Here is a 12159-nt window from a genome sequence, read left to right as displayed (position 1 = left end):
ACACAACCAGCCCCACTGTTTTTGGGGGGCGCGGGATGGCCACGCGCGTTTGGAACACCACCACGTGAATCTCAAGAAAGGTACCATCATATATTCCGTAATACATTGTACATTCCCGACTACAAGCCACGTCGCTATCTAAAATGCTAGTACAAAACATTCAAACCAAATGGAAAACTCCAGGGTATCACAAGCCAAACTCCCATTCCCATGCTGCCGCCCCATCTATTTCCCCATACTCTTCAGCCCCGATCCCTTCAGCTTGGGCGTCACCGCCCTCGGAGTCGCCTTCACTGACCCGCTAAAAGGCGACTCGTTCCCCCTCCCAGAACCCCCAATCTTCCCCCACAACCTCTGCGCAGCAGGTGTAAGCCCCGGAGCCCCAACCTTAGGACTACTAGGAAACTTGGGAGCCGGCGTCCTCTCCACCTTCCCGGTCACCCCCAGCCTCGCGCTCGTTCTCTTGGATTGCGATATTCTCTCCACCATCCGATGATGCAGCGCCTCTCGTCCCCGCTGTTCCTGGATTTTGAACGGATTAGGCGTTGCATCCCCCGGACCAAGATTGATGACCGGTGCCTTTGATGATTTTGACCTCCTGACCGGTTCTGGCTCCGGCTCTTCATCGTCAACAAAAGCATAGCCGTTCACCCTTGGCGTTTCACCTCCCGCGACACTGCTAGCTTTAGTTTCCGTGTCACACGCTCTTCTCTTGCCGGCGATGGCGTTTCGGATTTCGGATAGAGTAGGTGATCCAGCCCGAGACCTATCTTCTTCACCTTCAGTGGTGATTTTCATATTTGGGCCCGGCACTCTTGTGTTCTCGTAGACGACCCTCTTCTGATCCATTCTTGATTCCCTTTCTCTTCTTTCCGACACCGTCTCCACCCCTTCGATGCCAGCAGGCGTGAACATGAGCTCGTTTTGTGGCTTGAACTTCCATTGGTCTGGTGCTGCTGGGCGGTCAAAAGCATCCTGATCCATTATGGCGAGTCGGTCCTTTTTGAAGCCATCGTCTGTTAGACCCGTCGCGCCCCGTTGAGCGAGCAACTTGGCCTGCACCTCCTTTTGTTTAAGCTGTTGTTTTGAAGGTAGCTTGTTTCCAGTCCACAGCCAGGCGTATTTCTCGACGTGTTTTTGATTTTGCCTGTCGAGCAGCTTGTAAAAGGACTCGTTGTCTTCCGAGGTGTATTTCGACTGGAAGGCTGCAAGAGACATGTTGGTGTCCACATTTGTTGCCTGGTTAGTCGCGGCTGTTACCGAAGATGATGCGATCGAGGCAGGCGTGTCACCCACGAAATTCAGAGGTGTCTGACCCGTTGTTGTCTGCAAGGGCTGCCGCAAAGGAGTCGCGAGGTTTCGTCGTCGGCCAGGTGTCATAACTACTTGCTGGAGCCGGCGGCCAGCACTCGCAATCCACTCGTCATCTTTGGAATCCAGGGCATCGAGATATTCTTGCTGGGTTTCGCTCTCAAGCAGGCCGGGGAAGAAGTCGCGGGCGATGATGTGGGACAAGGCATCGGTGTAGGTATCCTCGTCCAGGACTCGCTTTGGTCGTTTGATGCGTTTTGCTCGAGGAGGTGGTGGCATCAGCTCTGTATCTGTCCGCTTGCGAACGAGCGCGGTGGACTGGGCTGGAGCGGAATCCATCGTGTATGCGTAATGCGACGTGGTGGTTGGTGACAGGGCTGTCAAGGTGTCAAGGTGTCAAGGTGTCAACGGTCGTGTTTGCGCAGTGTACTTTCTTGTGGCGTTTTGCGGTCGGTGGTCGGTCCTCACCTTTTGCCAAGCGGCCGTGTCTTGCCAAGGCTGTTCGGCGGGGGTGGGCAGCAGGGGGGGGCAAACATGTAGATAAGGTGATAAGGAATGCCGACCACTTCACGAAGCCACGCACGAAAGCTACTGGCAAGAGAGAATAATGCAGTCATGAGCTCACCTTCTTCAACACCCTCCCAGAGCCTCGGGAAAAACGATACATCAAATCATATCTGCATTTGCCGGAGAGTTGCAGTTCGAGAGAACCTGTGGCCTGTGGGTTCGATGCCCGCGTGGATCCATCAGGTGCCCCACCCATGATGCATGTCTCGAAAGAACCTTGCGGGCCAGGTCCTCTCACCTCAAGGAGTTCCGGAAGCAAACATGTTGAAGGCACAGAAGAGGGCCTGGGAAGAAACAACGGCTTCGTTTTAGGGCTGGGGGATGCCAGGACGCGTAGCAGAAACTCAAAATCTCCAAAGCACAAATCGTACGAAAGCAGCCCGTCGAGATGCTAGCTGTCGGAATCTAGGCGCCTCAGGGACGCAGGTTGATGCGGGAGTCCTGGGTAGCCCTAGCTGACGGGAGCTGTTAGCTTTGATTGACCCCCCATTGACAGACGGGACCGGCGCTGAGCCTAGGCAAGAGTGTCGAGGGAGAGGTCATGATCATGTGTCTGCGTCATTTCATTGGCGCGCCGGCATCTGTCAGGTTTGCTTCGACGCATGCCTTTTAAGGTTGATGTGGATGGTATAAGTTGGGGAGGCCGAGCTCCGGGTACCAGTTGTCGCTTGGTTCTGAAGTTCACACGTCGAGCGTGCAAAATATATTCTGGCAGCCTGCCCTGCCCTCTCTCCATTTTCTTCTTGACATTCAGCTGTGCTGTCCCCAAGAGCCCTGGTTTTCTTCCACTTCTTTTCTTTTGCTCGCGCTTGTTTCTCTCATGTTGTTCTTTCGGGCTTAGAAACTCAGCCCAGTCAATCTGCCTTTTGCTGGCAGCCTTGTCCGCCCTCCGCTCCACGCCTATTTTCTCGCCGAACGCTGCTCAAAAAGCAAAAGGGGAATCCTTCCTTACCAACCCCCCCCCCTCCCCTTCAACTCATCTGAATGTCACCCGGGGCTGTACCGCCAGTGCAAATAGCCACAGGCAGGCCTTGGACTTGGACAGAAATCGCCGCTGTTATCGGCAAAAGCTCTCCCCTCTTATTATCTTTTCTTCTGCTCCAGACGCTATTTCATTTAAACAGCAGAATGGGGAAAATGGTAGCTTTCTACGACCGAAAAGGCGGGCCAACCGTGGTCGAGTCGGAAAAGAAAATCGAAACCCCAGACCCGGAAGCGTCATGCCCTATCTGCACCGACCTAGTCGGCACAGAAAACCCAGAGGGCACGACAGAAACATGGAGTGAGCTGCCTTGTGGACACCGGTTCGGAAGTCATTGCATCAAGCACTATCTTGGCATCGTGGCAGACAACCGTCCAACATGCCCGATTTGCCGCCAGAAAGCCTACCACTCCTGCGGACACCCGGTGCTCCCTATGCCATGCGTTGGTACGGTCTCAAGGCTGAAGAAGGCGACTACAAAACAAAAAACTGCACTCGGCGATCTGGGCTGGAAGAGTTGTGGGTATTGCGATCAGGCGAGGGTCCAGGCAGGGTACATGGTGAAGAGGAGCCGTCTATGGAGGCCTTTTCGATATATTGCCGACGCACTGAACCCTCGCCGGAGAAGAGAGAATCGTCGGCAGGCACCACAGTATCCCCCTTATGTGCCGGGGCTATGGGGCCAGCCGGACCTGGCCAGAGCGAGGGATTCGGGATGGGAGAGGTGGTGGAAAGCACAAGCTCCACAGGAGGTATAACGGGATGAAGTGATGGACTGTGTATGATGACATGAGCGCAATATTGTGTACAAACGGGTTACGGATGAACGACCATGTGGGGGATATCTATGGAATTTTTTGGTAGGCGCGAGGGTACAGTTGCAACGAACTTGGATTCTGGTTTGGTTTTCTACGAAGGGCGCCGTTTGGCTGATTTCTTTTTAATTGTTCATGATAGACTACAGCTGGACGGGGGGGTTTATCTAGGCGGGGGGGCTAGGGAAGCATAGCGGGGCAGATCAAGAACCCCAGGTACTACCCCGCACTAGCTTTAGTGTGTATACCATGGATGTAAGCTTGTGATCTGACACGACGCGACGGCACAACTTAATTGATTGCATCTCATCTCACATGTGTTACCTTTTTTCCCATTTATGAGGATTGAAAATGCGGTTCAAGACGGATCTCAAGAACATCAGGACTTTTTCAAGTAAATTACCACACCAAATTATTGCCCGCTGATTGCCATTTATGTGGGCCGTTGCTAACATGTTTCGCAGAGCTCGCCGCAGCGTTGAACTCCCTCGAGAAGATCGCCTGGATCCGTCTCGACGATGACACGGTCCGCTTCACCGTGATCCCAGAGGTGGGATCACAAGTCTGGGCGTATGTCCCCCCTTCCCCCCATTTACCCTCTACTAGCTAGCTAACGCCTATATCTAGCTCCCTCTCAGCAGACCTAATCTTCGACAACTACCAACTCCAATCCAACGAACCAGCCAACACCATCAACCTCGAGCTCCCCCTCGCCCCCCTCCAACGAGCCCTCCGCTCCGCCATCAACTCCCACAACGCCAACCTCCGCCTCACAAAAAAGGACGGCGCCCCGATGTTATCGATGGTAATTCACACAATGACCAAAGACTCCGGGGGTCCCAACCCAGCAGCCCCTCATTCCAGACCCGCCGACGACGACGACGACAACGACCCCTTCAACAACCCCTCCCCCTTCCCCACCGAACCCCTAGAACTCCAAATGAAACGAGAACGCGAAAAGATCATCACCCAGGACATTCCCGTCCGCGTCCTGCACCCAGACACGGTAGAAACAATCATGCAGCCCAAAGTCCGCGAGCCAGACGTCCACATCCAACTTCCCCCCCTCCTCCAGCTCAAAGCAATCTCCGATCGGTTCACCAAGCTTGCTTTGACTACCGCTTCTACCTCCTCCTCTTCCCACAACAACATCGTGACCAAGGACCCAAAGTTGGAGTTATCAGCTAACATGCACGGCTCGTTGCGGCTACGGCTGAGAACTGAGACGCTGGATATAACCTCTGTCTGGGACGGGCTGGAGAACCCTGAGCTGGATCCTAGTCAATTGGCGATGCCGCTCGAGGAGCACCCGAGTACGGTGTTTAGAGAGGCGGGGAGGGATAAGTGGGCTACTGTTAGGGTCGACGGGAAGGACTGGAGCAGGGTGTTGAGTGTGGGACGGCTGGAGGGGAGGGTTATCGCTTGTTTTAGCGACGAGCACGCTTTGATACTGTATGTCTATGTGCCGCATTCTAGCGGTGGGGTGGGGGGTGGGGTGGGGGATGGAGGATGTTGTTACTGTGAGTTTTTCCTCCATGAAGATCTTGAGACCCGGGGTTTGCTAACAGGCGGTAGTATTACGTCTCGTCTTTTAGTTCGTAAAGAGAGTAGCAGCTAGATGGGATATCGGGTAATGATTTGCAGCGCGGCGTTATTTGCTGTCTAGGATTGCTTGGGGCCGGACAACGACACGATGGAAAAAGGCGTTATTAATATCGAGAATGGGATAGACAGATAGATACCCCTTAGTATGTATGACACAGCAAGACAGTATTTGCCATAATAAAACAGAGAATCCTGCGAATCCCATATATTCGCAACCCCAACCCACCAAACACCAGCAAAAAACCAAAAAGTTATTACACAAAAGGCTCAGCTTCTACAAATACAAAACAGTCAAATGTACAACCCACTGTACACCCCACCCCCTCTCCCCCCCGTTTTATTATACCCTTCTTTCATAAACCCCATAATGAGCGCATTCACACATCTCCCCCAACCCTTATTCCCATCCCAATCCTTTGATAATCCTCAATCAATCCTTCGTCATAACATCCACATACCTAGCGCTCTTCCTAGGCTTCTTCCCCTGCCCCGGCCTCCTCGGCCCCGCCGCACCCAACAAATCATCGATACTACTGCTATTGCTCAAGCTCTTCGCCGGTCCCGCACCCCCCATAGGCGGTCTCGCCCCACCACCAGGCGGCGCACTAGCAGTGCTAGTACTGCTCGCACTCCTCAACATGCCCACCGGCCCAGCAGGCGGCGCACTCAAACCAATCTCAGATCCCGACCCCGGCGGCGTCAGGTTCCCAACAGACGCAACCCTCGGAGGAGGCGCACTGGCCCTCCCCGGATCAGCCGCCCCCGGAGGAGGAAAAGACGGACTAGCCGTCGCAGACCTAGCACCACCGCCCGGCGGTCCCGCCTTTGGAGGAGGAGGCGTCGCCTTCTTGACTGTGTCCTCCCCAGAACTGTTCTTATTCACCCACCGCTTGAGCTCGGGGTCGTAATAGAAAGAATTGGCCTCGCCAAGCTTGGCACGGATGGGCTTGTTGGGTGTGCCGGCGGCTTCTTGCTGCTGGGGCATGGCGTCGGATTTCCTGCCGCCGAACCAGGAGCCGAAGCCCCATCCTTTCTTTTGCGCTTTGGCTGCTTCGGCGCGTTTGGCTATGATATGGTCAGCGGGTGTTATACTGGTGAAAAAGGGGGCGAAAGGGGGCCTACCATCTTCTTCAGCTGCCTTGCGGAACATCTCTGCATTTTCCCTGTCTTTCTCTTCCTTGCTCTTCTCCGCTGGTGTCGATGATGATGGCTTCATGGGAGGGTAGTCATCATCGTCATCATCCATGAAACTCTTCTTCTTGGGCTTGGGCTTCTCATCACCAGACTTTTCGTCCTCGTTAGAGGGCAGGTCAGGCTGGTATGAGGGGGGTTCGTAGCTGTATGGTTGATACGAGGGAGGCTCATATCCGCCGTCGCCAGTAGTCTCCTCCGATGCAGGCTTCTCCTCCTCCTTTAGTGCCTCGTAGGGAGTGAATGATGGCGGCTCATATCCGTACGAGGGGGCCTGATGGCCAGAGGTCCCAGCGGCCTCAGTCTTGGTTTCAAAGCCTTGCTTCTCAGAAGTGGGAGTGGGCAGATCACTGGCAGCATTCCCACCATTGATCGGCGCACCGGGATATCCATATGGCTGGTAGCTTGGTGTGGCTGCAGCGAACTGAGCAGGCTGTTGCTGCACCGGTGGGCTGCGCGGCAACTCCCCAGCAGGGTTGTATCCACCGCCATATGGCGTATACTGTTGAGCTGGGGACGAGGTCCTTACCGGGCTGTATCCGGACTGCATGTCCAGAGACCTCCTGGGCAGCTCAACGGAACTCCGGTTATACTCGCCCGAGCTGCGTTCCATGGAAGTGCGTGGAGCGTACGGATTGCCAGCACCGGCCGCAGGCTGAGCCGGGCCTCCTGGCGCATAGCGAGAGGCAGCTCTGGTTGGCGGCGCCGAGGACACCACAGGCCCGTTGGAGACAGAGGCGACCGGCATGCCGTAGCTGGGAATGGCAGCGCCAAACGTCTCCAGGTTGTTCGCAGATGGAGGCCGGCTAATAGTCGGGGTACCTCCAGCAATTCGGCCAAACGGCCCGGATTCAGCTGCATCACCAGCAGCGCCCTGACCAGACTCATCATTGTCGTCACCAGCAACAAACTTGTTGAAGCGGTTCCACATCGAGTCCGAGACCTTGTTCATGCTTGGCTTGGGGATCCAGGAGTTGGACTCCTCCTTGGGGGCTGACTTCAGCCTCTTCATAAGATCCTCGACTGCATTTTCCAGGATGTGATGATGATACGGCGAGCGTTTGGTCTGTGCAGTGATCGACGCAGCAATGACCTCGCAGTACTGCAAAGCTTTATCTCTGAACCCGTATTCCGCCAGGGCATATGCATGCTGCAGCTTGTATGCGGCCAAGTGAGGATTCGAAATAACCACGTTCGAGTTCCCGGCAAGGCTTTGGCCATACTCGTATACTTCGCTCAGCAAGAGAGGCTCAATCTCTTTGGCAAACTGCTCAGCCTGCCTTTTGTGGTCGGATCCAACCAGCACGAAGTGAGAGTTTGGATCGTCGAATCCGCCAAAGATGGTGTTGTGGCGTGCAAACATGAAGCAGATATGAGCGGCTTCAGCCCTTCCATATCCAGAAAGCAAGGTGCCAAGTGAGTTAATGGCCTTGGCATCGCCAACGCTCCTGTTGCTCAGGATGAGGCTGAGAGTTTCGCGCCACTTGTCAAGACCCTCCATAGCATCCTTGGAAGGCCCAAGTGATGGGTCCTTGGCAACGAGCTGAAGCCCAGCACGAGCATGAACGGGCACCAGCTCGTCAACAGTCTCATCGTGGTTTCCTGAGAGGACTTCATACAAGGCGGCAAGTGACTCATTGTTATGGCCAGGGAAGTTGACCTCCTTCTTCACAAACTCATGCGCAACCTGCTTATACAGGTTGGGAGCAAGGGCGTTGGCAAGAAGAAGAGCGTGACCCCACAGACGCTGATCAGCCGCGGCCCAGATAGCCTTCTCACTCTCGCCGCTGAGAAGATGTCGGCGGATGCTCTCAACAGTGGCCGAGTCGACGGAATCGGTCCGCATGGAGGTTGCGGGTGAATCGCTAAGCCCAAGAGAAGCGCCCCCGTTCAGGTACGGAACCGCGGCTTCTGTCGCAGGGGAGGGGGACAGCAAGTCTCTTACGGCCTTCTCAACGGCAGGGTTGCCTTCGAGAATACCGTCATGCTCGATGAAAACTCGCAGAATCTTCCACAAGAGAACCCGCTCAAACGCCCGCTTATCGTCATGAGCCAGATGGGATTGCATCCCAAAAGTGTTGGGCAGACCACGCTCGAGAGTTTCAATGCCCGCACTCAGCCAGGAGATAGCCTCCTTCTTCTTGGACTTGCCCTTGAGGGGACCGGGGAACTTGGTTAGGCGCTCCTCTAACGGGGCAATGTCCTTGGCGTTCTTGACCTTGACTTCTCCAGGACTACGCACAACTGACGGGACACTCTGGTTCATGCCATAGCGCGGCACCTCCTTGGGAAACATGGTGACCATTGAACCGCCAACGCCCCACGAAAGAAGAGGAGCGCCCCTCCATCTCTGCAGTGGATCATGTTCCCGCCCATCCGTAGGCGGAATGACATTCATGTTGAGCGAGAACCCTCTTGGGCGCGAGGAACTCGAGGCAGGGGCAGCTGGGGCTGGCACTTGAGGGGCATATCCGGTGAGGTGAGGAGACGTAAGATCCTGGACCGATGATGGTCGAGGAAGCGGCTCGGCCTGTTTGGTGACCCTGTTGCCATAGAGTGCTCCTGGTGACTGTGTCTGTGACCTAGGTGGCGGAGCAAATTCGGGAGACATGACCAACGGACTGTGGGTAGACATTGCCCGCTTGGGAGGAGACAAGATGGCTTGGCCAGAGTGAGAAGAAGGGGGCGGCGTTTGTCTTGCTTGAAATGCTGATGGTGCATATTTCGACTCTGGAGGAGACATTGGAAGAGGCGGCATCGCACGGCCAGGGGGGGACTGTTGTGCTGCGGATGGACCGTCTTCTTCCTCCACCTCCCGTGTTGGGGGCAAAGATGATACCCTTTGGAGCCTGGAATCGTGCATGGAGCTGACACTACGTCTCTCTGCCAAAGTGTTCTCGGCGAGATGAGTCGGCTGGTGTGGTCTAGATCGCTCATTGGTAATCTCGAAATGAGCCAACGGGCTTGAAGTACGGGGCTGGTGAGGCAATATAGGAGGCGCCGAAGCCGCGCTGTGTGGTGGGTAGGTACCACTGGCTTGTCGAGAGGGAGGAGCGGGGGAGAAGCGGCTCAAGGCCTGAGGAGGGACATGGCCATTCGGCTGTGGAGCACCAGGGGGGGCTGGAGAGTAGCGAGTCGAGGCTGCAGGCGCAGGTGCGGGAGCCAGGCCAGCACTGGAAGGCAAAGCAGCATAAGGATTGACCTTGGGGGGTGCCACTAGAGAAGGGAACTCCGACTGAGATCCGGGGGGGCTAAAAGGTCCCGGAGGCGGTGCCATTTGATGATTCACAGGAGGCGGAACAGCGTGGGGCGGCACTGATTGTGCCGGAGGCCCATATGGACTTGTTTGAGATGGAGATGGTAAGCCCTTATTGCGGGAGGCAGGACGAGGCTTCGTTGTGATGGGAAGATCCTCAAAGAAGGCCTCTTGTGGAGTCTTCTTTGCTGCTGCAGGAGCCTGACCTTGTGACGAGCCGCTGGAGCCAGGGCGCGCCAGACTGGGCCCAGCAAGACCGCTCGATGGCAGAGGAGAGGCCATGGGTTGACTCTGGTATAAGCTTGCGCTTCTTGGTGGTGGTGGGACAGCCGGTCCGGGGGCAAGGGGGGCCGAGCTGTTTCTCTGAAGAGGCAAGGCGCTGGCGCGCTTCTTGGGTTTCACAACCTCCATTGGAAGATCATATGGTGATTGATACCCGCTCTTGCCTTTATCCACAAAGCTTTGTGCTTTGGGCTTCTCCTGTACAGGGAGTGGAGGAGCGCCATATCCAAAGTTTTGGGCTGGGGGAGCAGAGGCAGGTACCCCATACGGAGGTACAGCAGCGGGTGGAATAGTTGGGGCTGGTGGGAAATATGGATTCGCCTGGGTTGGGGTCCTAGATGTTCCAGTCGGCACATATGGGCTGACTACAGGAGCAGCTGCATGTGACGGCTGGGGAAGATATTGGCTGGTAGCAACCGGCGCAGTAGGTGCTGGCTGATATCCTGGGGCTGCTGGTGCTTCCGTGCCTGTCTCGTCATCGAGCAGACTCTCGTCATCGCTGCCCAGGAATGCAGCTGCGTCCACCTCCTCTTTTGGCTCAGTATCGGACTCGAGGAGGAATTCTTCCTCTTCCTCATCACCAAACATCTCCTTCCACTTGGCATCAAGATCCTCTTGGCTTTCAGGCTTCGGCTCGTCCTGTGAAGCAGCCGGGGTCTCCTCCACCTTGAGTTCCTGGGTTTCTTGTGGTTGTGGCACCTCATCCTCAGCCTCTTCTTCCTCGACTGTCTCCTTCAATGGTTCGAAACCGTTATGTGCTGAGCCAACATTCAACGAGTTCAAGACATCCATTGTAGACTTGCGTTCCAGAGGTTGTGGCTCGAATGCATCCTGGTGTTCGGTCTCGTCCCCTTTGACATTGCTGAAAAAGTCGTCCTCCTCGCTTTGCCCATCCCCTCCGAACAAATCGTCTCCGGCGCCGTCATTCTTCGCAGGCTGCGGCGCAGCTGGCTCAGCTGAAGGAATCAAGGCAAGTCCCTCATCGAACCTGGCCTCCTGAGCATCCTCGGCAGTCCCTGTGATGTTACCGCCAATATACTGATGGTCATTGTGTTCGCCAAATTGGTTGTCAAAGCCTGCGTCGGCCGCATTTTCAGCGGCCTCTTCTTGTTCGATTTCTCTAATCAAGTCTTCGGCCTCAGTGGCAGGGAGAGCCTGCTCCAATTCTGGGGCTGGCTGCTGCTCCAAATGCGAGGTATTGGGGAACGAATTTGTCCTTCCTGTCTCTGGAAGGAACTTGGAAGGGTCGTGCTGGGCCGCAGGTGAGGTGATACTCCACTCGGGGTCATCGTCGTCGTTCCAGTTCATCTCCGAGGATACGGTTCGGGTAAAGGACATGGTGCTGAGGTGCTTGGAGGCATTGGTAGTTTCGGCCGCTGTTTCTTCAGCCTTCTCCTCAGAAGCAGGCTTCTCAGGAGCAGGTTCAACTGAATCCTCGACTGGCGCGGGTGCCGGTGCCGGTGCTGGCGCATCGTCCGTAGTCTTCTTCATCCAATCGGCATTTGAAGTCCCATAGTCCGGAAACCAAGCACCCGTGTCGTGGTCTTCTGAAGTTTCATGAACATGGCTCAGTTGCCGAGTCTCTCTGGCGGCTTCGGGTTGATTTTGCGGCGGCGGACTCGGTGTTAGACTTGAAGTAGCTTCTGTTGGGAGACTTGGAGGTGGTTCGGCAGCCAGATAATTGGGCATCATGGCGGGATGCCATGATGCCGTCGGCGCATCGGACGACATTGTGAGATGATTAGAAGATGCGCTACTATGCGCAATGGCGCGGTGAAGAGAATAGAAGTACTATGGTTGAAGAATGCCGGTTAGCATCTCGTGAACACACGGCAACCAAGTCGCGTTTGGCGGAACCCTGCCGTTGTTGCCCCTGTCCCAAAACCCAAGCTGGAAAGGGGGGACGAAGAAAAAAAAATCACCCACTTAGTAGGTAGTATACAGCAAAAACCGGAGACTTAAAAGGCAGAAAAGGATTCTAGCAGCGAATCATCTTGTGTGGGACTGGATCCGAACAGAGGCAGTCAAGTCTCACTCCTGGTCTTGGTGCAAGTTGGCAAGACTGGCGATGGATGACGGAGGCGCTGCCACAAGCCAAAGGGAAACGCTGTCCTTACTGCAGGTGTGTGCCAGTGGCCCAGCTGCTTCTG

General features: G+C 55.4%; 4 protein-coding genes across 4 annotated transcripts; 2 read left to right on the top strand and 2 right to left on the bottom strand.

Moving 5' to 3' along the window:
* Positions 1 to 225: 225 nt before the first annotated feature.
* On the bottom strand, positions 226 to 1650 carry QC764_209600 (uncharacterized protein; the record flags this gene model as incomplete). The annotated part of the gene is made up of 1 exon (XM_062944668.1): positions 226 to 1650. One exon carries the CDS (start codon positions 1648 to 1650, stop codon positions 226 to 228), a length of 1425 nt encoding a protein of 474 aa, XP_062803521.1.
* A 1356-nt stretch (positions 1651 to 3006) lies between these two features.
* QC764_209590 (uncharacterized protein) lies at positions 3007 to 3618 on the top strand (the record flags this gene model as incomplete). The annotated part of the gene is made up of 1 exon (XM_062944667.1): positions 3007 to 3618. One exon carries the CDS (start codon positions 3007 to 3009, stop codon positions 3616 to 3618), a length of 612 nt encoding a protein of 203 aa, XP_062803520.1.
* A 369-nt stretch (positions 3619 to 3987) lies between these two features.
* hus1 (Checkpoint protein hus1) lies at positions 3988 to 5483 on the top strand. Its single transcript, XM_062944666.1, has 4 exons — positions 3988 to 4069; positions 4140 to 4245; positions 4303 to 5195; positions 5251 to 5483. Exons 1-4 carry the CDS (start codon positions 4027 to 4029, stop codon positions 5268 to 5270), a joined length of 1062 nt encoding a protein of 353 aa, XP_062803519.1. The 5' UTR covers positions 3988 to 4026; the 3' UTR covers positions 5271 to 5483.
* Positions 5484 to 5612: 129 nt separating this feature from the next.
* SEC16 (vesicle coat component) lies at positions 5613 to 12088 on the bottom strand. The gene is made up of 2 exons (XM_062944665.1): positions 6403 to 12088; positions 5613 to 6345 (listed from the first exon to the last, which is right to left on the bottom strand). The coding sequence occupies exons 1-2, from the start codon at positions 11738 to 11740 to the stop codon at positions 5711 to 5713; spliced, it is 5973 nt and encodes a 1990-aa protein (XP_062803518.1). The 5' UTR covers positions 11741 to 12088; the 3' UTR covers positions 5613 to 5710.
* Between the last annotated feature and the right edge of the window lie 71 nt (positions 12089 to 12159).

This window comes from Podospora pseudoanserina, chromosome 2 (genome assembly GCF_035222485.1).
Source record: "Podospora pseudoanserina strain CBS 124.78 chromosome 2, whole genome shotgun sequence".
NCBI lineage: Eukaryota > Fungi > Ascomycota > Sordariomycetes > Sordariales > Podosporaceae > Podospora > Podospora pseudoanserina.
This window is presented reverse-complemented; position numbering and strand designations above follow the sequence as displayed.